Source organism: Microtus oregoni, unplaced genomic scaffold (genome assembly GCF_018167655.1).
Source record: "Microtus oregoni isolate MIOR12 unplaced genomic scaffold, Mior012 000007F_ref0000211, whole genome shotgun sequence".
NCBI classification, from domain to species: Eukaryota; Metazoa; Chordata; class Mammalia; order Rodentia; family Cricetidae; genus Microtus; species Microtus oregoni.
In genome coordinates, this window is record NW_024543066.1 from 10,560,668 (window position 1) to 10,588,011 (window position 27,344).

General features: G+C 50.3%; 1 protein-coding gene across 1 annotated transcript in view; it reads left to right on the forward strand.

Annotated features, from left to right (window-relative positions):
- Nucleotides 1–5,159: 5,159 nt before the first annotated feature.
- Tspan15 (tetraspanin 15) overlaps nucleotides 5,160–27,344 on the forward strand; it is a 42,289-nt gene continuing 20,104 nt past the window's right edge. Inside the window, exon 1 of the mRNA XM_041656006.1 lies at nucleotides 5,160–5,375. Coding sequence (XP_041511940.1) covers nucleotides 5,280–5,375 — 96 coding nt within the window. The 5' untranslated portion in view covers nucleotides 5,160–5,279. The remainder of the gene's footprint in view (nucleotides 5,376–27,344) is intronic.

Below are 27,344 nucleotides of genomic sequence, written 5' to 3' on the forward strand. Positions count from 1 at the left end.
TAACAATTGATGGGCATAACCCACTGTGGGGGCTGCTACCTTGGGCAGGTGGTCCTGAGAGGTGTAAGGTGCAAGCCAGTAAGCAGCGCTCCTCCATGGCCTCTGTTTCAGTTCCTGCCGTGGCTTCCCTCAATGATAAACTGCAATGAGGATATGTAAACCAAATAACCCTTCTCCCTCTAGTGACACTATTAGGAGTGGCATTATTAGGAGGTGTGACCTTGCTGGAGTAGATGTGGCCTTGTTAGAGGAAGTAGGTTACTGAGGGTGGGCTTTGAAGGCTCAGAAGCTCAAGCTAGACCTAGTGGCTCCGTCACTCCCTGCTGCCTGAGGATCCAGATGTAGAACTCTCAGCTAACTCTGCCCACATGCCACCATGCTTCCCACCACGATGATAAAGGACTAGCCCTTTGAAACTTTAATTCAGCCCCAATTAAATGCTTTCTTTTACAAGAGTTGCTGTGGTTGTGGTGTCTCTTCACAGTGATAGAAGGCTGACTAAGATGATCAGGGTTTTCACTGTAGCAATAAAAAGTAAACTAAGACATGCATGGTGTGATCGCCCACCACGTGGGAGGTTGAGGCAGGACATTGAGAGCTCAGGACAGTCTGAGTTATATACTTGGTGTGGGAGAAGTGTCTATATTCTGTCAATCATGTTTTAAATAAATGCTGATTGGCCAGGCAGGAAGTATAGGCGGGTCAACCAGACAGGAAGTAGAGGCAGGGCGATGAGAACAGGAGAATGCTGGGAAGGAGGAAGCCCATTCCTCGCAGTCCTGCTTAGGCCACTGAAGAAGCAGGATGTGATCTGCCTCGCTGAAAAAGGTACCAAGCCAGGTGGCTAACATAGATAAGAATAATGGGTTAATATAAGCTACAAGAGCCAATAAGAAGCCAGAGATAATGGGCCAATCAGTTTATAACCTAATATAGACCTCTCTGTGTGATATCTTTGGGGCTTACTTGCTGTGGGAACTGGGCAGGACAGAAACCCCAACAAGCAAGGCCCTCATGTTACACATACTGACAGTGCCCCCCCCCAAATAAATAGCATCCAAATGCCAGGCACACACCTGTAATTCCAGCCCTCAGAAGATGTAGGAAGGAGGAACAGAAGTTCAAGGTCATTGTATTAGCTACTTTTCTGTCGCTGGAATAAAATACCCTGAGCAAAAGGAATTGGGGGAGGAAAGAGTTTTGGGGGCTCCAGTTCCAGAACGGGTAAGAAGCCACCCAGGCAGCAAGGCACAGAAGCGGCAGCGGCAGCAGGAGCAAGTAGCTATGAGACTGCATCTCCAACCACACACAGAAAGCCAAGCGGGGGAACTGGAGGTACAATGAGGCTGTGAACTCTCAAAGTTCATGCAGCAAGGCTGCACCTCCATAACGTCCCCAAATTAGCACATCAATTGGGGGCCGAGTGTTCAAAGGTCCAACCCAATGGGGGACATTCTCATTGAAACCACTACCATCATGGTCAACCAGTTTGAGGCCAGCCTGAGTCACTCGAGACCCTGTCTCACCCAGGCCACTCTCTCCGAGCATCCTGAGCTAGTGGGAGGAGGGAAGTCAGACCGGCTGGCTTGCCTTGTCTTTCTCAGGATTTCGTATCATTTATACTCACAGTCTGCCCTGCGGGGTATCCCTCAGTCCTGGAAAACTCATACAGAGTGACGGTGCAGTTTTAATTTAGAAATGACAGTTCCTAAATCTGAGGATCTACTTCCAATTCTGGGCAAAAGAAGATGACAGCAACCTGGACAGAAGGGATATAAAAAAGGGGGTGATATTGGGGGCTGGGTCCTGAGGAGGCAGGGAGGCACCAGGCAAATCCAACCCCAGGGTGCGCTCATGAGGAAGAGTTTATCCCAGATTGCTCAGGAAGGAGCCAGGCTGGTATCTGTCTGGAGCTGGAGCTCACACTCATGGAGAGTCAGGATGGTGTGAGACCCAAACCCCACACTATCTTCAGCAGTATGTGGTCTCAAGACCCTGTCACTTGACTGAAAAAGACTTTCTGATGGATGAAGATGGCCCAAAGATTGCGCACATGTCCTTGGGGCCCAGGCTGGGAAACTGAGGAAACGACTGATTGTCTCGTCTGGAGAAACCCCTCCTGAACTTTTCTAAACAGCTCCTCCTTCCAGAGATGTGTGGTTCAGTGGTTTTTGTTGTTGTACAGCAAAAGCTAACTGATACATTCTGAGATTCCAAATCACCATCATCACCATCCTCATGCCTGGAACTGTTCCTACTTTTCCTCTCCGCCCTTTGTAAAGATAGGAACATCTACCTAGCTATTCAATGAAAGGAATCCAAACCAACCTTGGGATCCTCCCAAACATCTGCTTCCTCACAAGCTGCCCCACCCACCAGTAAGCCCTGTCTCTTTACCAGACAGGTCCAGTGTTTTGACATCACAACAGGACACTGTCATCTACAAAATTCAAGTCTGAGAACCACTGGGCAGTGAACTACGTAATCAAATTCCAAAAACAAAACAAAACAAAAAAAGAAAAGAAAAAAGTTTCTCATAATGTTCTGAGTAAGTTTATGATTCGGTATCGGACTCAGTTCACAGCTACCCTGGGGCGTGCAGGGCCCCGGAGCCAGAAAACAGCTTAGTCCAACCATTTCCACTGGCCCCTCCTTTTCAGCTCCTCCGCTCCAACTCGACCTTCACAGCTGCCTTTGAAACTACACGTTAGATTCTGTGTCACTTCCCCTCATGAACCTTACTTGAGGCTTGCACTATAATGAGAAATAAACAAAGTCTCTTTGGTTTGGTGTGCCTTCAACCGCTAGGCAGAGGCTACCGTCATTGGCAAAGAAAATACAAGAATTTCTTCCTAGGCACTGGCCCCGCCCCCTTCAGCTTCTCCAGGAAGCTGTGGAAGGGCCCTTGCACCTGCCATTTCTTCCACTGGGAAGCTCATTGTATCATTAGCATACACCTGCGACTGAAGTTAACCTCTTCTGTGCTTTTGCACATGGGTGCACCCGTGTGTGTGTGTGTGTGTGTGTGTGTGTGTGTGTTCGTGTTCCTATGTTGCATGCCCTGACATTCCCCACTCCTCAATGGGACAGACATTCTTTTGTTGATATTTTTGAACATTTCCTTAGCGCCCCAGACTTGCAATATACACATTTGCTGACTTACCTATTGGCTAAGAAGCTGTGGTTGCTGGAGCTGGATAGAAACAGTCTGGCCTCATTGTTCCATGGATGGGGAAACCCAGGCAGAGTCATGGGTCCAGTTGCAAAGCTGCAGGTTTACCCAATGCTGACAGCCACACAGCATGCTGAGGTTCTTCTCCTTCCATCATGGCAGCCGTTACTGACAAGGGTAGGGCCCCTCTATACGTCCCTGCCATGCTCTGAAGATTAATCTTCACACTCTGAGGCCCATAGGATATCCACAATGCAAGCCTTCAAGAGCAGGTTGTCACAAAACTGGTCCTGCGACTTCAGTAAAACACCTAAGACTCGATTGTCCACCCTTGCTGGAAGGGTCTACTCAAGGAAAGACAGGATCCAGGTAACTGACAGTCATGTGCACCACCAGAGGCTCCCTCAAGGGTTTAACCCAGTGTACTGTCTGGACGGGACTCCTCCGTTAAGTCTTTACTCTTTGGATCAGGAAGGGTGATGTTTGAGATACTTTCCACAGTCTATGCCTAATTTGTTTACATGTTTTCCAAAAACAAAACAAAACAAAAAGAAGAGGCCTGGATGGATGGCTCAGCCCTCAAGAGGGCTTCCTGTTCTTACCGGGGATTTAAGTTTGGCTCACCACTGCCTCTAACTCTAGCTCCAAGGAAACCAACATCCTCTTCTGGGTCCAGTGGTACCCACACACTCACGGCGTTCATATAAAATAACAATAATAAATCTTTAAAGAGAGGGAGAAATACAAAGATTAGCACCTGGCCAGTCCACCTCCGCGACATTTCCCTCCTGTTCTTCAATCCAGCTCAAGGAACTTGCCTAAAGGTGCCATTCCCAGATTCACCACCAGAGATCCCACTTCGCACCTCGAGAGCTTTGAAGGGCAGCCATGCATTTAATTACTGAATGCCACAAACACAGATGGCCTGGTTCTCAGGCTCTGGGATGAGCTAGGCTAGGCCGAGGGACAGGAAAACAACAAAGTCTAGAGTACCGCTGGGGCCACTTAGCGAGGAAAATGGACTGATAGCCATCCGTGGCCTAGATCAGGAAGGTCAGGCCGGAGGCTGGTCAGACCCCGCTGGCTCTGGTGACGGGGTTGATGAGTCTAGAAGAGGATTTCGTGGGAGAAGAAGCTCTAGGAGCAGGGCTGGGTGCCAAAGGGGAATTTCCACAGTCAGTTGCGGGGAAAGGCTGGCGCACATCCGTGTCTGACAGACTGCTTCTCCTGAGTTCCACCCTGGACTGCCGACTTTCCAGGACGCAGAGCAACGTTCTTACACAGTCACTTGCATGTTTTCGTTTTGTTTCATTCAGACAGCGTCTCACATGTAGCCTTGGCTGGACTGGAACTAACTATATACACGAGGCTGGCCTCAAACTCAAGAGATCCGCTTGTCTCTGCCTCCTGAGTGCAGGGATTAAAGGAGCGCAGTAGGTTGTTAGGTTACAATTGCAACCCTAACTCACTTGCGTTTCTTTTGTTTTGTTTTGGTCTTCCAGGCAGGAACTCGCAGTGTCCTTCTGGCTGTTCTGGAACTCACGATGTAAACCAGACTAGCCTCCAACTCACAAATATCCTCCTGCCTCTGCCTCCCAAGTGCTTCACTTGCACGTTTAACACCGGCGCCATTAGTCCCTACCTCTTTCTCACACTATTCATCCACAATCGTGGAGAGTACGCTTTATTGTTTGGAGGGTGCTAAGAAACTCAGGCTCTTAGGCAAGCGCCCTACCACTGAACTACGGCGCCAGCGCCCGAAAGCCTGCTTTCTAATACGGTAGTGGGCACGCTCACCCTTCCTCCCGCGCCTCTCCAGGCCACACGTTCCCGCGCGGGGCTCCGAAGCGCTCGCTCCTACCAGGCTCGCCCCCTCCCCTCTCAGGGTCTGGCTCTGTCTGGCACTGAAGACACGCCCCCGACACGCCCCCTCGCTTCCATTGGCCGCCGGCATTGTCCGCTCCCTGGCCCGAGCGGTGATTGCGGCTCGCCTGTGTCAGTCCCCGGAGGGAGCGCGGGTGGCGGGGCAGGCCGCGGGACAGCCGCAGGTGGGGCCTGGAGCGGTGGCCGGACTGGGGCAGCCCCGCAGCCCCGCGCGGGAGCCACGATGCCCCGCGGGGACTCGGAGCAGGTGCGCTACTGCGCGCGCTTCTCCTACCTTTGGCTCAAGTTCTCGCTCATCGTCTATTCCACCGTCTTCTGGGTGAGTCGATCGGGATGGAGTCGAAGGACCGGGGGTTGGGGGAGGAGGGTATGGGATGGCCCACGCTCCTTTGAGGGTCCCCACACCCTATCCGGGGTCGGGTCCAGCTTTAACCCCTCCAGGGAGGTCGCCGGGAGTGCGCAACGGCTCCTCTTCCCACTTCCCTGGGAACCGGGATGTTGTGGCGGCCCCAGCTCTGCTCGGTTTCAGCCGTCCAGTCCTCAGCTTTAGAGCGGTTGTCCCAGGACACCACTTTGTCCACCTGTGCTGCTGCTCATCTATGAGCACCTACCTGATGGGATCTGGTTGTCAGCCGTGCCCCCTGTTCATCCTTTGGCTGCTCGGTAGGCGCTGGGTACGATGTTGGCCGCTCCCACCACGCCTGCAGGGTGTGACTGCCCATAAGCGTGCATTGCAAGAGGTCAGCTTTTGTGCTTGTGGCCCTTGCTATTACTTGCCTGAGCCTTCTGTCCGGCCAACAATGGTTCCCTTGGGCGTCTTGCTTTACTCCTTGATGGGAGGAGGATGCACTTGCCTTTTGTTGGAGTGGGGCATTCCACCCGTGTGCCTCCTAGGTCACTGTTCTGGCGTAGATCAAGATAGCAGACTTCGAAGACTGTCCGCACTTGCTAACCGAATAGTCTGGAGAAGTTCCTTATTTCTCTGATCATAGTTTTCTCATCTGTAATTGGGGAGAGTAATTAGTAAACCTTTGGATGGTTTTGGAAATAAAATGGAAGTAGTCCAAGACGAAATCATAGACAGCTCAAAAATGGGAGATAATAACATTATTTTTGTTGTTGTTGTTTTGAGACAGGGTCTCTCTATGTACCTACCTCTGTCACCCAAGTGCAGGGATTAAAGTCATGTGCAACCACACGTAACCGTTGTTATTGTTGCTGTTGTCTTACTGTAGCTCAGTCTGACTGGTAGTGATGGTGGTAGTGGTGTGTGTGCACGCGCGCGTGGGCACCCATACACTCTTTTTCTTTCTTTCTTTTTAGACAGGGTCTTATGCATTTCTGGCTGGCCTAGAACTCACTATATAGTCCAGGATAATCTTGAATTCATAGTAATCCTATTGCCTTAGCCTCCCACGTATTGGAATAACAATTGCAAGACACCATGTCTGGCACTGTCAATATTATTATGAGCAAGGAATCTAGACATGAATGGTATAAGCAACCCCATGGGATTTTCTTTTTCTTTTGGATAGGGTCTCATGTTGTCTAGACTGGTCCCAAACTCTCTGTGTAGCTGACAATCACCTTGAATTCCTGATCCTCCTGTTTCTACCACACTGGGTACTGGGATCACAAATGTATGCCACCACACCTGGCTTATTTGGGCACTTTAGAATAACCGGACCTTAGTCTAGACATGAGGATATCTGTCCACAGGCTGGCTCTGCCCTCACCTTTAGAAAATAGGCCCCTGCCACCAGTGTATACTTAGGCTTGTTTGGAGATCCCAGAGGGTCCCCTGAAAATAAGTTCCTCCTCTGTCTTTCTTCTCCCCCTCTTCCTCAGCTTCCTTCTGTCATCTGCATCTCTTCTGCATCCTTCTGCATCTCTTCTGTCAGCAGGAGCTGCTGGGTCGGCCATCAAGGCTGACTTTGAATGGAACCCCTTTGTGAGGCCACCCTGCTCCAACCAACAGATCTCGATTCTGGTCCTGCTATATCTCTGACTCACTGGCATATCATAGGCAAATGATATCTCTGTTTTGGGTCTCAGAACTGTTCATTCTAGTCTGTGGCTAGCTTCCAGCCGAGTTCTCTGACTCCAGGTACCCTGAAAGAAAGATAAGCAGCATTGCTAGGGCCCCAAGGGTGGAGGGTAGAGTGGAGATGGAGACATGGAATCTAAGTTGCAGGGAGGTTGAAGGTGGGGGTAGATGATTCGAATTAGAATTCAGTGATTCTCACCCCAAGTTGCATGAGAATTAAGTCTGTGGTTTCCAACACTACAGATCCTCATGCCGGGGCACAAGTGTTCATTACACTCGTACCTCGGCTCCTCCCACCACTCAGTGTGCTGTCAGGGCTGAAAACAGCCAGCACTGGAGAACACGGTGGTCCCTCTCAGTCTTGCCTGCATGTAAATCAGATAAAAGGAAAGACTACGGTAAAGGGTGGGAAGGCAGGGGTCCCAGTCCCTCTTCCTCCTCCTCTTCAGTGTGTGAGCCCTGGCCCAGTCTCGTCATGCCTTCCTTTCTTCATTTGTAATATAAAAATGTGTTACACCTGCCTTGCACCTTATAGCATCCCTTTTAGGGCTAGCCATGAGGGAGTGAACGAGGAAAGGGCTATGTGAAGAGAAACTGTGGTGGACTTCACAACGCTCAGGAAGGTGTGAGGCCAGAAGATCCCAAGTTCAAAGCCCACTGAAGCTACAGAGCGAGTTTAAGGGCAACCTGGGCAACTTAGTGAGACTGTCTGAAAATAAAACGTGAGAAAAGGACTGGGGGTGTGGCTCAGTGGTAAGGAATCTGCCTAGCACATGGAAGGCTCTGGGTTCAATCCCCAGCACTACAGAAACACCCCCTCCCCCCCGAAACCTCACCAAAACCGAAGGTAGACACAGTTACATGAAAACAAATGAACCTGCAAGGTCAGAGTCATTGCCCCTTGCAGCCCCCGTAGACACCCGCATGGTTCTTGCTTTGCTTTTCTTGAGGCTGAAGAGGACCCAGAACTTGGAACTTTTCCTCTTTAGCCAACTGAGCTTGCTGTACTCCCATCCCTGGCAATATTTCTACTTAAAAATATCTCCCAACCCAGGCCAAGAGCTCAGCTGCGGGGCAAGGCTGCTGGCTGGGGTGGCTCCAGGTGCCAGAATGTGACTGCAGGGTGGTGGCGACTGCAGGTTAAGTAATTTGTCCGGATTGAGTTTACTGCTAATTGGAAAGCATTTATGGAAAAACCCATTATCTCGATGATGCCATCTCCTGCCTCACCCCTGGCAAGAGGATGAGTGGGGGCAAGGGTTACTCACTTTATAAACCAGAAGTGTAAGTGCTCGCATCTCTGTCTATAAAGAGGGAGGCGGTGGTGATGCGTGGCTTTAATCCCAGGACTCAGGAGGTAGAAGTTGATGGACCTCTGTGATTGTGAGGCCAGCCTTCTCTACAGAGCGACTTCCAAGACAGCCAGAGCTGTTACACAGAGAAACCCAGTCTCAAAACAAACTAACAAAAGAAAAAAAACCCCAACAAAACAAACAAGCAAAAAACCAAACAAAAGCAAGGTGCCTGATCCCTAAGTTCTTTTCAAAATAGGACTTATTTATTTTGTGAATAATTGTCTTATCTACATGGAGTTTTGTGTACTACATGTGTGCCTGGTGCCCACAGAAGCCAGAAGAGCATGTCAGATGCCCATAATTACAGTTACAGATGGTTATGAGCTGCCAGGTGGACTCTGGGAATCAAACCCAGGACCTCTGGAAGAGCAGTCAGTGTTCTTATGAGCCATCTCTCAAGCCCCTGAACATGAATCCTTAATCTTCCTGTCTTTAACTTGAAAATCCTGGGATTTCAGGCATAAATCACCATGCCCAGCTTGTAAATGCTTGTCTATAAAAATGATCATTGACAGAAAATACATGCAACCATGCACTGATTAAAAGTAAAAAGGGAGGGTGTCATGGGGTTCTCATTGCTGTGGTTGGGGACACCGTGGCCACAGCAACTCTTACAAAGAAAACATTTAATTGAGGTGACTCGCTAACAGTTTTAGCGGTTCAGTCCATTATCATCATGAAAGGGAGCATGGCGGTGAGTAGGCAGATGTGGTACTGGAGCTGAGAGTCCTACATCTTGCCGGCAACAGGAAACGGACTGAGACACTGGGCAGTATCCTGAGCATAGGAAACCTCAAATCCTGCCCCCACAGTGACACACGTCCTCCAACAAGGCCATACCCACTCCAACGAAGACACACCTCCTAATAGTGCCACTCCCTGTGAGATTATGAGGGACAGTTCCATTCAAACTATCACAGAGGGTCGGGGAGATGGCTCAGCCTGACGTCCTGAGTTTGGTCTCTGGAGCTCACTTAAAGGTAGAAGGAGAAAACCGTCTCCACAGAGTTGTTCCCTAGCCTCACATATGCCCCGTGATCCGGGCACCCACACAAATAGAAGAGGAGTGGGGGGTTTTTGTCTTAAAAATAAAAAATGAAGCAGCTGACCAGTGGCAGCCAGCTGTCCCCTCCTGGTTTGTCTTAAACAGAGGAGACCTCTGCTACAAGTTTATAGTAATTTTTCTTTCCTGAGGCACAAATATGCATATGGAGAGTATAATATTTATTTATATATGTATACACACATTATATATGTATACATCTCACACTGCATAGAGAACTGGGGGGGGGGTGCCTCCTCACCTTTTTATTTAATGCTTTCATTTTTTTTTTGGCGGGGAGGAAGATCTCAGCTATCCCAGATTGGCATGGGATTCACAAAGTACTGGAGGATGGCTTTGAACTTCTTCCTGATCCTCCTGGGTGCTAGAATTACAGGTGTGCACCACCACACCCAGCTTATATGATGCTAACAATTGAATCCAGGGCTTTGCGTGTGCTAGGCAAACACTACCGACCGAACCAAATCACCAGGACTTTGCTCAAAGTAAGATCTTTGTAAATTTCAGTTAACTGCCATGGTCCGCCTCTGTCTTATTTTTTATCATGTGTGTTGTGGTATGTGTGGTTATGCGTTGTAGGCACCCCATCTTGCATTTTGGAGGTCAGAGGACAACTTTATGGAGTTGGTTCTTCTACCTTTTCTGGGGCTCCAACTCAGGTTGCTGAAGTTGTGAAGCAAGAGATTTTACCCACTGAACCATCTCATGAGACCGAAGGGGATGCCTCTTTCTGTTTGATGGTCTTAGAGACTTCACTCCAGGCTGTGCCAAAGTTTATTTAATCTGGCCAAAGCTGGGGAATTCTGTGGTTGTTTCCAGTCTGTTGTTGCTGTGGGTAATACGGGGGTAACTGTATTTAAGTTTGCATATGTGTGTGTATGGTAATTTTCGACTCTGTATTTAAGTTTGAATATGTTTGTGTATGGGGTAATTTTCAGGAGAATTGCTGGGGTGAAGGGCATGTGGATGCGTATCTCGGTATGGAAATATATACACATGTGTGCTTCCATTCTTTTATAAAAGCTAGCTGTGTGCCTGTAGTCAATGCTTTCCCAGTAAGAAAGGACAGCTGAAGCCAGGACTCCCCTCCTGCCCTCTTCAGTCACCACACCTTATACAGCCACAGTCATTTCTAGAACTTAGTGAGAGCCTTGGAGAGCAGCAATGCTGATCTGGCTTGGGCACTGGCAGATTTCCTCCCTCTCTTCGCCCTTCCCTCTTGCACTCTACCATTGAACTAGACCTGCAGCCCTTCAATTCTGATGCTATTAAATCGCCCTGTATAGAAACAATGTTAATTATAATGTTATTTACTTGTATTTTTTTCCTCTTTGTATTTTCTTGAGACAGGGCTATATTCTGTAGCCCAGTCTACCCTTGAACTCAGGACAATCTTTGGGCCTCTCATCCTCCTGAGTGCTAGTATTATAGACATGTATCACCATGCCTAGCTTAAACTGACTTACTAACTAATTAATTTAGAGTCAGGGTCTCCTGTGTAGTCCTTGATGGCCTGGCTGAAGACTAGATTGGCCTTGAACTCACAGATCCTCCCACCTCTCCCTCCTCCCAAGTGCCAGGATTATGATGTGTGCCACAGCACTCAGCCCAATTTTATTTATGTCTCGAGATGGGATCCTATGTAGTAGTCCAGATTGGTTTTGCTGTAGTCCCAGCTGATCCTGAAGTTGCTCTGAATCTTAAACTCTGGATCCTCCTGCCTCCACTACCAGAGTGCTGGTGTCACAGGCACGCACCACCTCACCAGCCTTCGATTTATTTTAAAAGAAGACGTTTCAATGACTACTACCTGTGGGATACCAGTACCCCATCACAAAAGCAGACAGCAATAAAGGCACATAGTTCAGGGAAACGGGGGACAAGGTTACAGCATCCTGGCTTGATGTGGTGGTGGCTATTGAGGGTCAGGACCTCCATGCTCCCTCTGTGATCAAAGGCAGGTTCAAAAGTGCCCGCAGTCTGAAGGCACATGTGCTAAACATAAGATTCTAAGCCACCTATCCTGGTGCCCCTGGCTCACAATGAGGGTGCTTCTTGAACAGATGTGTTCAGAATCACCCCTGCGGAGCTGGCCTGAGCTCCCAGGTTTCTCCTCGCCATCTCCCCAAGCTGTCACCATGAGTCTCATCCAGAGGCACCCAGAGGCTCCTCTTCCATATGAAGGGTGAATTATTGTAACACGTGTGCCCTGAGACCAAAGGGGCCACACCTCTAATTTTAGCTTTGCCCATAATGTCCTGAAGATCCTTTTACACACTGCCTTTTCTTTCTGGGCTTTGTGCTCTGGGAGGTCACAGGTGTGGCTTTGCATGCTGGGTTAGGGCTGAGCACGCAGGAGGAGGAGGAGAGCCTAGAGCTAGAGAGTGAGGGAGTTTCACCTGTGCCCCCAAGGCCAGGATCGGACTGAGGCTAGAGCTGAGCCTGGCAGCTGTGTGTGGAACCCTGCTGTTGGTCAGCTTTCGAGGCTTTGAACTTGAAGTGGGCTAAGTCACTGGCTGTCTAGAAAGCCAAGCCTGTTGGGTTTCCACTGGGGTCAGGGAGTTTGTGTGGTGTCGCTGAGGAATCAGGAAGAGAAGAACGCACTGTGGTGGTGGCGAATGGAGAGGATAGGTGGCACGCATCATGAGTGCTGGAGGAAATAGGAACAAATTGCCTTCTTTAAGGATGGGCCAGTCTGCCAAGGCATGCCTCTGATTCTTTTTTGGTTTTAAAAGTTTATGTAGTTGTTTATGGTGTGTGTGTATGTGTACCTGCGTGAGTTATGCACATGGCCCCAGAGAGGGTGTTAGAGTCGTTGAAATTAGAATTCCAAGCAGTTGTGAATTGTCCAATATGGGTGCTGGGAACAACCTGGGAGCAGCAAATACTCTTAACCACTGAGCTGTCTTTCCAGCCCCCTTCCTTTCCCTTTTTTTTTAATTGAACCTTTTTTTTTTTTTCTTGACAAGGTCTTATATAGTTCAGGTTTCAAAGTCCTAATGTAGCTGAGGGTGGCCTTGAACTTCTGATCCTCCTGCCTCCACTTCATAAGTACTCACATTACAAGCATGCACCCCCATGCCCAGTTTTCTGTGTGGTGCTTGGGATTGAGTCCAGGGAGGGCCTTGTGCACACCCAGTAAAAGTTTTATCACTTAAACTGGATCCCCACTCTACAGCATTTGGATTCTTTTGCTTTGCCGTCATTGAGCGTGAACTCTGCACCCGGCTACACCTCTGCAGACCTCCCTGGGCTTCTGTTGCTTTATCTGCAAAGTGGATATTAGAACAGAGCACGCCCAGAGCGGCCGAGAGTAAGTGGACTGATATGTAAACGAGCAGGGAGCCGGGCCTGGCACCGCAAACACTCCACTCCTTATACACACAGGGCACTGCCTCGCACACTCCTGCCCAGCATGCTCCTCCTTCCTGCTCCCTGCCAGGTGCTTGACAGCCACCCTGGGAGAACAAGAAGGATCCAGAAGAAATCAGAGCCTGGAGTGAAGAGGGGAGGCTGCTTCAGAACGCTCTGCCAGACCAAGGAATAGGTGCCCGCCCACCACCTTCATGCCCTCCCCGCCCTCCCGGTTCCTGTAGCTCAGGTCTCCAGGGTAAGAGTGGGAGGTGGCCTCTCGGGAAGGAGTCACCCTCCTCCCACTGTGATGTCGGAGAAGTCAGACTGAAAGCAAAGTGGTTTCTGACAGGTTTTCATTGCTGTCTGAGACAGTATATCTAGCCCAGGCTGGTCTGGGAGTCTCTATGTAGCCCAGGCTGGTCTGGGAGTCTCTATGTATCTGGAGCTCCCAGGGATATCCTTGCCTCAGCCTGCAGAGTGCTTCTGGTGCGCACTTCCAGTCTCTTGCAGGTTTTTATCTTGAAAAGAGCTCTGTTTTTGAGAAAATCATACCTGATTTTTTTTTAAATCAAGCAATTTAGAAACACATGATGAAGACAACAGTTTACCTTTGACCTCTGTCATGTTATCAATTAGTATCTATTTAGACATCTTGTACATAAGTAGATATTTTACTTCCTTAATTTTTTTTTCTCTGTGGTTCTTTGGGCAGGGCCAGTTTCATGGTCCAGGAAGGTGCTTAGTGAACATGGTGAAACCCCAGCAGGAAGCCAGTGGCCTTCACCTTGGAGAAGCGTGCTATGCTTAGTGGGTAGTGGGGGGATGGCCCACAGCCTGGGGGGCCTGGGTCTCCCTCAGCAGGAGTCAGGGTGAGGCAGGATTTTTTGCCCTCCAGCACCCACCCCCTGCCCCAGTTGCACAAAAGAGCAGAAAAGGCTCCGGGATTTTACACAAGACCTCTCTCCTTCCTGCAGAGGAGTGGCTACCTCAACCTGTAGGACCCTACCTAGCACCTGTGACTTTTGGTTCTGAAGAAGCAGGCAGAGCCAGCCACTGGTTCCCTGTCTTCTCTGTAGGTGACTCACAGGGACACCCAGGGGTGGAGCTCAGAGGAAACCAGATAAGGGACTGGTCTTGACATTCCTGTGCCAGCTTGCTCCACCTGAGGCAGAGCTATCTTCCGGGTGAGCTAGGTCACAGGGCATCGGGAAGAGGCTTTCCCAGAGGGGACTTTGGTCTCCTGCTGGTTTGGGATGACACCTTGGTTGGGGGAAGGAGACTCTAGGCTAGACCAGCTAGCTGTTCCTTCTAGGGGTAAGTCAGAGTGGTACAGCAATTCATTCTGTCAACAACTAATTGACACCTCTTGTATGCCAGGCACTGATAGTACAAGAAACAACTGACCAAGAAAGACTTTCGGACAGACCCTAAGTGGATATACTTACTGGGCCAGGGGGTGGGAATTGGGGAGTCAGTGGGAAGGGCTAACAGTCCCACTTTAGATGGTGTGATCAAGGAAGGTCTTAGCCAGGATCTGCTGTTTCAGCCAAGACTGCAAGTGACTAGGGCATCCCAGGCAGACAGGGTGATAGTGCAAAGGTCACCAGAGGCAGGCAGGCCAAGGCCACCGCTGGCGCAGAAGGAGCCTAGAAGAAGCCAGAGTGGGTCAAGAGGGCGACAGGGACTTGACTGTATATGGAGTTTAGGGTCAGAGTCACTGAGAGGAGAGGATTCTTTGTCAGGACGGGTGGCAGGGGCGTCCAGGGAGACTTAGGTCAAGGTCAGCTTTTCTGTGTGGCCTGGGAAAAGAACCACCCCGCTGTGGCCTCTCAACCCTGACAGGCCTCAGGGCTTTGAGATTTGAGAGGCTCCTGTAAAATGAAGGCTTCAAGAGCACCAGGAATGCTCACGCCCTTTGTCTAGCTCAGAGAGAGTTGGGGGAGGATCTGTGGAGTCGGTTGTGTTGGAGAAGGTGGCTTTCTGTCTTCTGGAACAGGTGGTGTGGGTGTGGCCTCTAGCTGAGAGGTCCAGCCTGACAGGGGTTACAGGCTATAGGAGACTGGCCAGTCCTGCGTGTATTACTAACCTTCTTGCTGTGTCAAACCAGCCAACAAAAGCTATTTTTACAGACGCAAAGGAGTTCGAGGGTGTAGCCCATCTTGGCAGGCGCTGAAGGCAGTGGGCCACTTGACAGCCGCAGCCAGGAAGGAGGAGAGCAATGGATGCTGGTGCTCTCTCTTTCCATTTCACTCAGCCTTGGGCTAGGCGAACGGGATGCTGTTGCCCACATTAGTCAGACGGGTCCCACCTCAGTTAAGTCAGTCTAGAAACTTCCTCACAGACACGACTGGAGGTTTGTCTCCTAGGTGATTCTAGACCCTGGCACGTTGAGAGTCAGTGTTAGCTATCTCACTGCCCCTTAGTCCCTGGGCCTTGCCGTGTGCCAGCAGGGACAGCGGGTCACACAAGGGGCATGTGAGTCAGGCTGTGTGAAGAATACTCCACCTGGCTCTGATAGCGGGCCCTGGAACCTAGAGAAAATGGGCGTGGTGTTTCTGGGGGGTCCAGGACAGGGTCAGCACGGACCTGGAGTGTCAGACAGGTAGCTGTCAACATGGTACACTGTTGTGGGGTATTCGTACACTGTGTGAAGGTGTATTGCTGTGATTGGTGTAATGAAAAGCTGGCCAGCCAATAGCTAGGCAGGACGTACAGGTGGGATTTCCAGGGAGAGAAAGGAAGAGGAGGAGGAAGCTAGGCACACAGGAGACACTGAGGATACAAGAGGTGCAAGATGGAAGAAAGGTAGCACCACACGATAGAACGTAAATTAACATAAATGGGTTAATTAAGTTATAAGAGCTAGTTAGGAACAAGCCTAAGCTATAGGCTGAGCTTTCATAATTAGTAAGAAGTCTCTGTGTCATTATTTGGGAGCTGCCTGGAGGGACAGAAAAAGAGTCAATATGGTACCCATGTACCATTCTATGCTAGTGCTGTAGGCTGAGGCAGGCCCAATAGAGAAGGCAGACTCAGCAGAGAAGGCAGGCTTGGGTTCCTGGTGTTCATCTGCAGAGAAGATAGGATTTGTAGCCAGTATGAGCTGGACCCCTTGGGCAGAGCTGCGGGAGTCCTCAGGGATGAAGGGCTTGTAGTGCTGGGAAGCCTGGAGAAAGGGTCCGGGTGTGAGCCTGGGAGGGATAGTGTGTGAAAAGGCATTGCCTACCCGTGCTTCACCGCTGTGAAAGGCAATAGATCCCCCTTTCAACAGACAAGGTGCCCTGCAGCACGGCTAGGATGCGAAGGGAGGAGGGAGGGCTCAGCTCTGCTAGGGGCTAGGTTAGAATGAGGAAGAGAGTCTGTTTAGCTGTATGACCAGAGACAAGTTGGGGACAAGTCTCTGTCTTGATGTTTGTTTTTCCTTTCCTTCCTTCCTATCTATCTATCTATCTATCTATCTATCTATCTATCTATCTATCGTATCTTTACTTAGGCACAGCTGTCCTGGAACTCACTCTGTAGACCAGGCTGGCCTTAAACTCACAGAGATCAACTTGCCTCTGCCTCTCGAGTGCTGGGATTAAAGGAGTACGTCACTATGTTTGGCTCCTTTCCGCCTTTAACATTTTTTTTTAAAATGTCGTTATTGTGTGTGTGCCACCATGCTCTTGTGGAGGTCAGAGGACAGCCTTGCAGATCCAGTTCTTGTCTTCCTCCTTTATGTGGGTTCTGAGGATCAAACCCAGGCCAGACTGGCCCGGCAAGTACCTTTAACTGCTGAGCCACCTTGCTAGCCAAAGAACTTAGATTTTATTTCCCATTGAAAGGAGGTAATTATTGCCTCAGGGTGGTGGTGGCATGGATAGGGTGACCCCCCCCCCCATGCATGGCCAATGACCATGACTCTCACTAGATATCATGACTGCAGCCCCCTAAACTTTTCTTCATTTCTCTGGGTTCTTGGACCAACCATGTAAGCTGGATAGGAATGGGAAGGTACCTGTTTTACACACAGAAAGACTGTGGCCTGAGAGGAGGAAGTAAGTGACTTGTTTGTAGCTATCTTTTATATCTGTCTCTGAGACGAGAGCTTTTTCATCGAGAAAACAATGCCCACTGTGTGTTTCCTTTTTCCCCCAGAAAGGACTTTCTCACCAAGAGACATATGTGTGTCTTGACTGGGCTCTGGGAGTAGAAGGAAAACACCCTTGGCAGAGGGAGTCTGTTTTTCCGTGCAAGAGCTGTTCCACTTCCTGCCCAGGCCAGCTGCGTGTGCGCTCCGGAATGGGTGCTCCATGTGTCTTCCAGGATGGTCACATGGCCCATCTTTGCTGCTTCCCGGCCTTCGCTTTCAGACTCTCCAGCTATGCCAGGTGCAGCGGGAAGCCCTCACCCATGGCTGGTCAGAGTCACATCTGAGTCACCCGCCATGTGCCCTGGTGCTGTGCCAGGACCTCTGTGAGCCTAAGAACGGTGTGGCGGTGGCAGTCTGCTGGGCGCAGTGGAGTGGGCTGCTGGCTTCTCAGACCAGGTCACTTACCAAGGTCTGAAGTCGGAACCTTCTCCTGGCTAGAGACCTCCTGCCCTTAGAGGTTTCACAGACCCACACAGCCACACCCATCGACAGAGTTGCTGACTCAGTGGATCTGGGGTGCCAACAGGTTGGGTCCTGTCACTTCCAGTTAGGGCCACATTCATATTCACAGGTTCCAGGGCATGAGGTCAACTTCTCTAGGTGTTTTTTTTTTTTTCCTTTTTGGTATTTTTGCGACAGTATTCTTTCTGTAGCCCAGGCTAGCCTTAACATTGTGGGACTCCACCTCCCTTGTATTGGGATTACAGGTATGCTCCATCTTTGCTTTCAGGTGATTCCGATACCTGCCTACCTCACATCTCTAGCTCACTTCTCTGCTTGGTTCTGACTCGGCCTTTGGCCTGGGGCCACTGCTCTGGGCTCAGCCTTGTGATGAGCCGCTGCGAGGCGGGTGAACTTGGCAGCACACTGAGACAGCTGTGGACTTGGGTGACTCAGGTGGGGCCAGTGGAGGTCAGGAGCCCTGATGTCTGGAGGGACATTTGTCAGAATTGGGCTTGGGAACCCAAAGGAGTAGCCACAGTCACGGTCACTCAACTCTTAACACTCCCTGGGTGATGTGTGTGTAAATTTTCATTGGACCAGACCAGCCAAGGACCTGTTTCTGTTCCTGGTTTTCTGACTGGTTCTTTCTTCCTTTTTTAAAAAACAGGGTCTCATGTAGCCCAGGCTACCCTGAAATCTGCTTTGTGACTGAGAGTGATCTTGAACACCTGACCCTCTTGCTTGCGCCTCCTGAGTATTGGGATCTAAGTGTGCATCACTATGCCTATTTGTTGGGTGCTAGGGTTGGAACCCAGGGCATCTTACACGCTAGGCAAGCGCTCGCCCAATGCAGCTCTGTCCTCAGCCCCTAAGCTTGACCGTTTGCAGCCAGGAAATCCCCATGCTGCTTCTGCTCAGGTCCCATCCTCCTCCATTGTCATTGTGCGGCTAACAATGAGGAGCTCTTCCGCCCGCTGCTCCCAGCTCAGCCACTTTCTAGACAGGCTTGCATGTGCAGCCCTCTGGGAGCAGATGTTTGTCCCTGCCCTGTTCCTGTGAAGAGGAGTCCGGGAGGCCAGTTGGCTGGTGGAGTACTGACTGCCTGGCCTGCTGCAGGTGGAAGCTTTTGTTCTTCAGGGGACACTTCTTTCTTCGAGGTGGGCACTGGCGGGTGGGCCACTCCTTCAGCTTGGTTGCTCAGTCACTCATCACACTTTTTTTTTTTTTTTTTGACATCTGGGAGTTTTGGAGTCCTCTGGAAGCTCGGCTGGAAGAAGCTGGGTGCTGGAATAGGAGTGGTAGCCACCAGGGAGGCGCACTGACCCCAGTCCAGTGTGGGAGAGGAAGGAGCCAGCAGAGCCCAACTGACAGAGTACCCTTGCTGAGTCCCGGCAGGCTCTCCAGAGTTGCTGAGTTGCAGGAAGCAGACGCGGAGCCAGTTTTACTGGCTTTTACAGAAAATGGTTTTCTCGTTTTCCTTTTTTTTTTTTTTTTAAGAGGATATGCCAGGGCGTGAGAACTCATGTTCCTGGGGAGGAAGGATAGCCTTCAGTGGAGACAGTTGGGCCTGGGAGCAGGGAGAACTTCTCACAGCTGCTGACCAGTGGTTAATTCACTGTGTGACCTTGTGGGAGTGGTCACTGTGCCTCTCTTGACCTCAAATGAGGGGGTTGGGCCAGATAGGTCCGTCTGCCTACCGCTAGTGGCTGCACCGCGGTGTTCGGTGAGGTGGTCCATGTGTATGAAGTGTGGTGGGCAGTAAAGAAGATAATCAAAGCTGAGAGGTAATTAAAGCTGAGAGGTAGTAGTGTGTACCTTTTACCCCAGCACTGGGAGGCAGAAGCAGGCGGATCTCTGTGAGTTCAAGGCCAGCCTGGTCTACAGAGTGAGTTCCAGGACAGCCAGGGCTACACAGAGAAACTCTGCTTTGAAAAATCAAAATGAATAATAAAAATGAAATTAATAAGGGGCTGGAGAGATGGCTCAGTGGGTAAGGGCACTTGCTGCTCTTCTAGAGGACCCAGGTTTGGTTCCCAGCATCTACACTGGGTGACTCCCCATGGCCTGTAACAGCAGCTCCAGGAATTCTGTTCTCTTCTGGGTACACTATTTCGGGGTGCACATACATACATTCAGGCACATACACATCAAACAAATCTCTCTCTTTCTTTCTTTCTCTTTAAAGAGAAGAATTAAGTACTTTGAGTCTTTGGTTTCATAGGTGTCAGTTGGGCTAGGGAAGGACCGTTCAGAAGAAAAGTCACCTTTTAAAAGAAAAGTCTCATCCAGCAAGGTGGGTTACACCTGTGATCCTGTGATCCTAGTGCTCTGGAAGCAGGATTACCAATTCAGCCTGCTTCTGAGAGAAAGGCCCAGTCTCAAAACAAAGCAATAATAGCAACAAGTACACACACACACACACACACACACACACACATATAGCCAATCGATAAGTACAAGCAGCTGGCCCATGTGTACGCGATAGGAGACTGGCTGGACTTGGGATACATGGCAGTGACTGCCTCTGGCTCTTCTCTGGGGACTGGGCCACCTTTGCTCAGAGTCCCACCTTGTGTTTGCATCTCCAGCTCGCTCTAATTTCCTTGGAGCTCAGAGCGGAAGAGGAAGGATTTAAGGTATGAGGCCATCCCCTCTCAGTTCCCATCCCCCAACCCTTTGCTTTCCTGCAAATCTCCTTCCCTCCCTTCCCTAAAGCCTTAGTGCCTTGTTTTCCAGCCGGGTGTGTTATAGGGAGATTCCCGTGATAGCCTGTATTCAGCTCCAATTGCAGTTGGTGAAGTCTTCAGTTTGGCCATTAATTCAGACCAGAAGAGGCCACCCACCTCCGGTTCCTGGCTGGTACTCCTGACACTTCCCTGCCAGTGCTAGTATGTTCTGGGGCATGAGGTCTGCGAAAGGCTTCCTGGAGAGCATGGGGCAAGGGCCTTGCTTTCCTTCTTAATGTTTTATTGTAAAATAATCAAACTTATGTGTAAGGTGACAGAATACTATAGTATATAGCTTGAACCACCACCCAGAGGCACGAATTTTGACATTTGACCATTACAGAAAAAGTTGTACATACCATGACAAATCATTTCAAGTATACCAGGATGTTTGGTGTTGTCGTTAATTTTTTGAGACAAGGCCTCTCTCTATATAGTCCCGACTGTCCTGGAAATTGCTATGTAGACCAGGCTAGCTTCAGACTCACAGAGATCCTCCTGCCTCTGCTTCCCAAGTGCTTGGAGTAAAGGCATACACCTCTACACCTGACCGCAAGGATGTATTTTAAACTGTTCTTGGGTCTAAGCACACCATTTCAGCTTCATATTAAAAAGTGCTCCAATTGTGTCTAAAATGTTTCTAAGACATTAAAAAAAAGAAAAACTCAGAAGCCAGCATCACCGTCCTGAGCTACTACTGGTGTCCCTTTGACCGAAGGGTCACAGAGCACCTGGAAACAGCCCTTCAGAGCATCTCTGTGCACATTCAGAGCCTCTGACCTCTGCTCCGAGCAACAGACACACTTTGCCTTGGCTCTGAGTCACCATCCTTGATGAGCTATAAATTCTAAGGCCTGGGTACCTACTTGGATGCTCATCCAAGGTAGCGTGGGCCCTCTCTTTACCCAAATGCCCCCTTCCCTGGCTATAATAGCTAATTGGCTCCTCCCACTGTGACTTTTAAGCGAGCTCCTTAGCTTGTCACATTGAGAATAGAGTGGGGTGCGGAGTGAGGCCTCCTAGGAGCACATTGAGTCACCCAGGTGATGCCCCCCCCCCCCCCCCCGTTCACTCCCAGCGCCAGGTACACAGTGGTGGTTGATGGCTGTGGAATAAGATTTGTCTTTGTTATTTTTTGTCTTAGGGTTTATTATTGCTATGAAGAGAAACCGTGACCACAACAACTCTTTTTTTTTTTTTTTTAGTTTTTCGAGACAGGGTTTCTCTGTAGCTTTGGAGCCTGTCCTGGCACTAGCTCTTGTAGACCAGGCTGGCCTAGAACTCACAGAGATCCGCCTGCCTCTGCCTCCCGAGTGCTGGGATTAAAGGCATGCGCCACCACTGCCCGGCCACGACAACTCTTATAAAGAAAATATTTAATTGAGGGTGGCTCACTTATAGTTTCAGAGGCTCAGTCCATTGTCAACATGAAGGGGAGCATGGCGGCATGCAGACAGACATGATGCTGGAGAAATATCTGAGTGTCCTACATCTTGCAGACAACAGGAAGTTGACTGACTCACTGGGTGGTATTCTGAGTGCATGAAACCACAAAGCCCGCCCCCACAATGACACACTTCCTTTAACAAGGCCACACCCACTCCAACAAGGCCACACCTCCTAATAGTGCCACTCCCTGTGAGATTATGGGGACCAATTACATTCAGACTTTTTCCGCATTATACATTTTCTTCTGCTGGGATGAAACACGGTGACCAAAGCAGCTCCTAGAGGGAAAAATTTATTCTGGGTTTATGGTTCCAGAGGGTTAGAGTCCATGATGGCTGAGTGGAGACTGAGTGCAGGCAGGAGTGGCTGCTGGGAGTTCACATCTCAAACCACAAAGTCTCCTGAAACCCCAAACCTTGACTCTTCCTGTGATATCCTACCTCCAGCAAGGCCATGTCTCCTAACTCTCCTCTGATAGCCACCAAGTAGGGGGATCAAGTATTCAGATGCCTGAGACTTACTGGGACATCTTATTCAAACCCACAGGGTTCTTCCCTCTTCCTGGGCGTACTTGGAAAGGTTACAAAGTGGCTATAAATGGAAACGTATTTTCTTTTGTTTTTCTGACGTTTGACTTAGCTTCTGAGATGTGTGCATGGCGGTGGTGCTGGGTGATTCCAGGAAAGAAGTAACATTCATTGAGCACCTGCTGGATGCCCAGAACTTTGGAGTGGCAATTGCTTCTGGGGCATTGTGGTGACTTGGGCATTGTGAGCTGACACGGCTGACCACCCTCCATGTATCTTTTGTGGGAAGAGCGTGGTGTGTGGAGAAGCCACCCAACTTCCTGTACGCAGACTTTTGGGACATGCGAGTACATTTATGATATATGTGCAGGCTGTGTCGAGGTCATAGTGATGGGTATTGCTGGTTCCTGCCACCACGCTATACACATATCTGTGGGCAGAAAGGGCAGAGTGAAAACAGTTCATATTGTCACCAGTGAGGGCTTCCCATTGTTGCTACCATAGACTTTGAGAAGAGCAGAGAGATCCCTTTTACCCAGTGAGCTAAGAAGCGTTCCCAGGGGAGGAGCGCTCAGAGCTAAGCAAAAAGAAGTGTGTTTTTTTTTTTTTTTAAAAAAAATTGGTTTGTTTGCTTGCTTTTTCAGAAAAGGCCAGGGTACCTTGAACTTCTGATCATCACTTGGCAGGGCCAAGGATCGAACCCAGGGCTTCATGCATGCTAGGCAAGCACTCTGCCAACTGAGCTACGTCTCTAGCTCATGGTGACTATTTCTGTCTCTGACTGCCTGGGTGCCCTGGGCTGCAGGGGGACGGGTCATGGGTTGGATGAGAAGGAAGAGGGTTGAGCAGCTGTGGTTTGGCCCAGGGGTGTGTCTGTGACCAGGTCCCCGCACCCTATAAGGCTCTGATCCCTAGAGTCCCCAAGCTCCTATCCCAAAAGTCGCCATTCCTCATCCTACCATCAGTACAACTCATGCTCCTACAGTGGCCTTGGTGGGGACTTTCAGTCCCCAGGGCCTGATGACCAGGGTACACCCCAGGGAACATGACCTTCTGCTCTGTGGCCTCTTGACAATAAGCTACCAAGGCTGAGAGGAGATAAGTTCTTGGCAGCCACTATTATCCAGGGACCATGGGGACCCTTCCAGGGAGGCAGGCAGAGGGCTGGAGAGGGCAGAAAAAGGAATGGGGAGGGAGCCATAGGGGAAGGTGATTTACTCTTGCCCCTCCTCCTCCTTCCCGCAACCATTTCCACGGCTGAGTCACCCTCATCCACAAGCCTCCAGGGCTACAGTCCAGCCTGGGGACTTCGGGGCAAGGAACATCTCCTGCTTTGCCATCTCTCAGGCTCATCCCTCCCGGGTGCTTGTCGTCAAACTCAGTGCCTCCTTCCAGGCTTACTCCAGCGGACCCTCCCTGGACTCAGTATCCTGGTGGGTCTTATGACTCCCACCTGCCTGCCTTGGCTGCACTTAGCCGTCTGTCGATGGCAGTTTGTGATTAGAAATTCCACTCTGCCCTGGCTGGACTGAGAAACTGGTTTCACAAACCTCTGAGCAGAGCTCCCTCACTGCCTGGAATGCTCCCTGTGCGCAGGGAGTCTTCAAAGTCAGCTTCCTGCCAACAGGAAGGTAGAGAATGTCCCAGATGCGCGCTTTGCTTGTTTCACAAACACGATGGCCCACCCATGGGCCAACTCAGGAAGGCTACAAAATGTCCCCTGAAGTCTTTCTCCAGCGTTGGAAAAAGCCTGAGGGAAGAAAAGAACCCTGCTCTTAAGTAAGGTGTCCGTAGTAAAGAGAGAGCACAAGCCCAGCAGTTGTAAATACCTGTGATTCCAGCAGTTGCAAGGTAGGGGCAGAGTGATCAAAAGTGAGGAGGGCTAGCATAGGGACCAGGCGGGCTAGCATAGGGATGAGGAGGGCTAGCATAGGGACCAGGCGGGCTAGCATAGGGATGAGGAGGGCTAGCATAGGGACCAGGCGGACTAGCATAGGGATGAGGCGGGCTAGCATAGGGACCAGGTGGGCTAGCATAGGGATGAGGAGGGCTAGCATAGGGACCAGGCAGGCTAGCATAGGGACTAGTTTAGCTCCCGGGACCCCCCACCTGCATGGAACTGCACACCCAGGGAAGTAAGTTTCTCCACCCCTAACAGCCATCAGTAACTGATGAGTTTTGAGAAGAGTTTCTACTTAACTATCTAGATAAGGGAATGTGGGGGTGGGGGGTGGGAGTGGAGGTGGGGATCTGGCCTGAGCTAGTTTTGGGTGCATTCACAGTGAGTCAAACTGGTGTCCTCTGGTGAACTTCTAGGAGAATGCCCTGTTGACCATATTATGCTTATGCGTATTTGGGTGTGCATGTGACTAAAATCATACGTGTCCTGGAAATGGACATGCGCAGTGTGCAAAGGCATATAAAACCCAAGCCTGTCAATCAAAACAGAAGACTACCTGGGCTGCCCCTCTTAACAACTAAACTCCTTCTCTTGGGCCCCATCAAAGGAAACTTCAAAAGAAAGCCTGGGCCTCTGAGTACTATTTCACTCGGGTGGCCCACCATGACACTTGACAGCAACCTGGTCTGTTCTATTCCTTTGCTTTTGAATGACATTTCCTTGCTACTTTGCAGTCTGTTTTTATTTCAATTATTAGATAATGATGCAAAGAACCCATTAGCCACTGATAACAGAAGTTCAAGGTTACCCTCAGTTATGTTGTTAGCACTAGACCAACCTAGGCCACCTGAGCCCCTTCCTCAAAATCAAATCAAATAAGAGGCTGGAGAGATGGATCAGCGGATAAGGGCGCTGGCTCCTTTTCTAGAGGACCCAGGTTTGATTGCCTGTATCCACATGGCAGCTCACAGCTATCTATAACTTCATTGCCAGGGAATCTGACTCCCTCTTCTGGCATGCTCCACCATCGGGCACGTAAGTGGTCCACAGACACACATGTGGACAAAACACACGTATGCATAAAAAGAAAAGATTGCTGTTTATAGCAGCAGGCTTTTTTCTATTTGGCAAGGTTCAAAGTGAGGCTATGCCATGGCCATGGCAGGCCCAGAATGCCAGCTCCTGCCTCCTGTCTCTAACGGCTCCTTCCCGCTCTCTGTGGAAGAGAGCCTGGTTTAGAAGCCTGGGGAGACCCGCTGGATCCATCAGTCACCAGTCCTGTTAGCCACCTCCATTTGTAGGACCAGAGAGAACACTCCAGTGAGAGGCAGTATTATATTAGTCCGTGCTTCTTTAACCAGTTACCTGAGCTAATCAGCTTGTAAAGAGGAAAGGTCCATTCATTTGCTGTTTCGGGAGTTCCAGGCCATGATTGGCTTGGTTGCTTTGGGGACTATGAAAAGTCAGTCCCGCATGGAGCAAGCACATGGTGGAGAAAAACCACACACCTGTGGCCAGGGAAGTGGTGAAGAGGAAGAGGAAGGGGCTATGGGGTCAAACGAAGAGGAAGGGGTTGGGGGTCAGTTGTTTCCTTCAAGGGCATGCCCCCAGTGAGCTGAACTAGGACTTCTGACTCGGTCTACCTCCTTCAGGCTCCATCAGCTCCCAGCAGCCCCACCCTGGAGAGTAAACTTGGACCTCTAAGAGATACCTGGTTGGAAAAAAGGAAGATGTGACTTTTCCCTGCACCCCGAGTCCAAAGACTCCCTGAATCCATCCACAGGGCAGATGTTTTTCTCACCTTCTCCTCCCCAAGTCTTGCTCCCTATCTGATTTTGATTCCTTGTGCCCTCGTGGAGCCTAAGGAAGTGCCTGGAACACAGCAGGAGCCTGTTATGTGCCTGAGGGTTGGAAATGGACCTCTCTAAGTAGAAATCTGTTCCAGCTCAGGGTGAACCAGCCAGGCACTAACCAGACGCATACTGAGCACGCACAGGTGCTGGGGCACCACACAGGATGGCTTGTTTCCCGGCAGCTTCGCACAGCTGGGCCTGTCTCTGCCCACGAGAAAGCTGAGCTCCAGGCGGATTCTCAAAGGACCGAGTTCACGCTGGACAACAGAGCTCCCCCACAGAAGGACAAAGAGGCAGCCTGGTCCCACAGTGTAAGGCCTTGCCCACAGACTGCCTGCAATATATTCTTTTCCCACCGTGTCCCCAAATGGGCATGGCCTGTGCCCCTACCCTTATGCCTGTTGAGCTGAAGCTGTCTCATTTGATAAATGGGTCGTTTGCTTCCTGCGCTGGGGCCGGGATGGCTGGCTGCCTGGGGCAGGGCTATAATTAGCGAAGGAGCAGACTGGATTGCATGCTGGCATTGACCGATAACTTTGTACTCAGATGGATAAACTGATGCCATCAGAGATGTAGATATCACTTGGAAATTTTTAAGTTCCTGGGAAGACTCATGCCCACTTCTCGCCATGAACAGCACTGCTCTGAACACCTGCTGGAGGGGCCTGGGTCAGCGTGGGGACAGTGTGAACGGCGATGCCATCTTTGACTGACCAGCAGAGATGGGCCTATGATGGCTTGGTGCGAGGTGGTGAGGGAATCCCGAGGCCTGGGCCTTGGCATCCATGTGGGAGCTTTGTCCAGGCTTTGGTGGGCTAGAGTTGTCATTGGCTAACCTAGCAAGGAACCGGTAGTGGTGTCTGATGGGTGACTGTGGTCAGACCAAGTGAAGTTTGGTTCACCGCCAGCAAGACTGTCCTGGAGTGGTCCCAGGGCTCCAGAGAGCTTATAAAAATAAAAGAATCCACCCATGGTCCTTCTGCAGAGGGCTGAGGTTGGCTATGTTTGAAATTGTCCCACGGCTCTGGGATTTAAAGGATGGATTCAAAGGCTGAGCAGGGGCTCAGGCTGGAAGGAGGGGTGGGGGCTGGGATGGGCTAGGGGCCATGAGCAGAGGGAGATAGCAGGGCTCAGGGCCCATCCTGTCGGAAAGATGAACTTTTAACGACAGGATGCTTCCAACTTTCAAGAACATATGGAATCAGTTCTGAAAACATTAGTGCGATGAGCCATATGGTTCAGGGACAGGGTGAGAATCAAACTTTTCACCAAGGGACATGATGAAGCCCCACCCCTGCTGCCCTCACAACGCTGGATCCCTGCGTATTTGATTCCTTCCACGTGTGGCTTCTGACAACCCCTTTGCTCTGAGGGATGTCGTCATCTGTGGTGGGTTGAACGTTTGGTCCCCAGTCGGTGGACTGTTTAGGAAGGA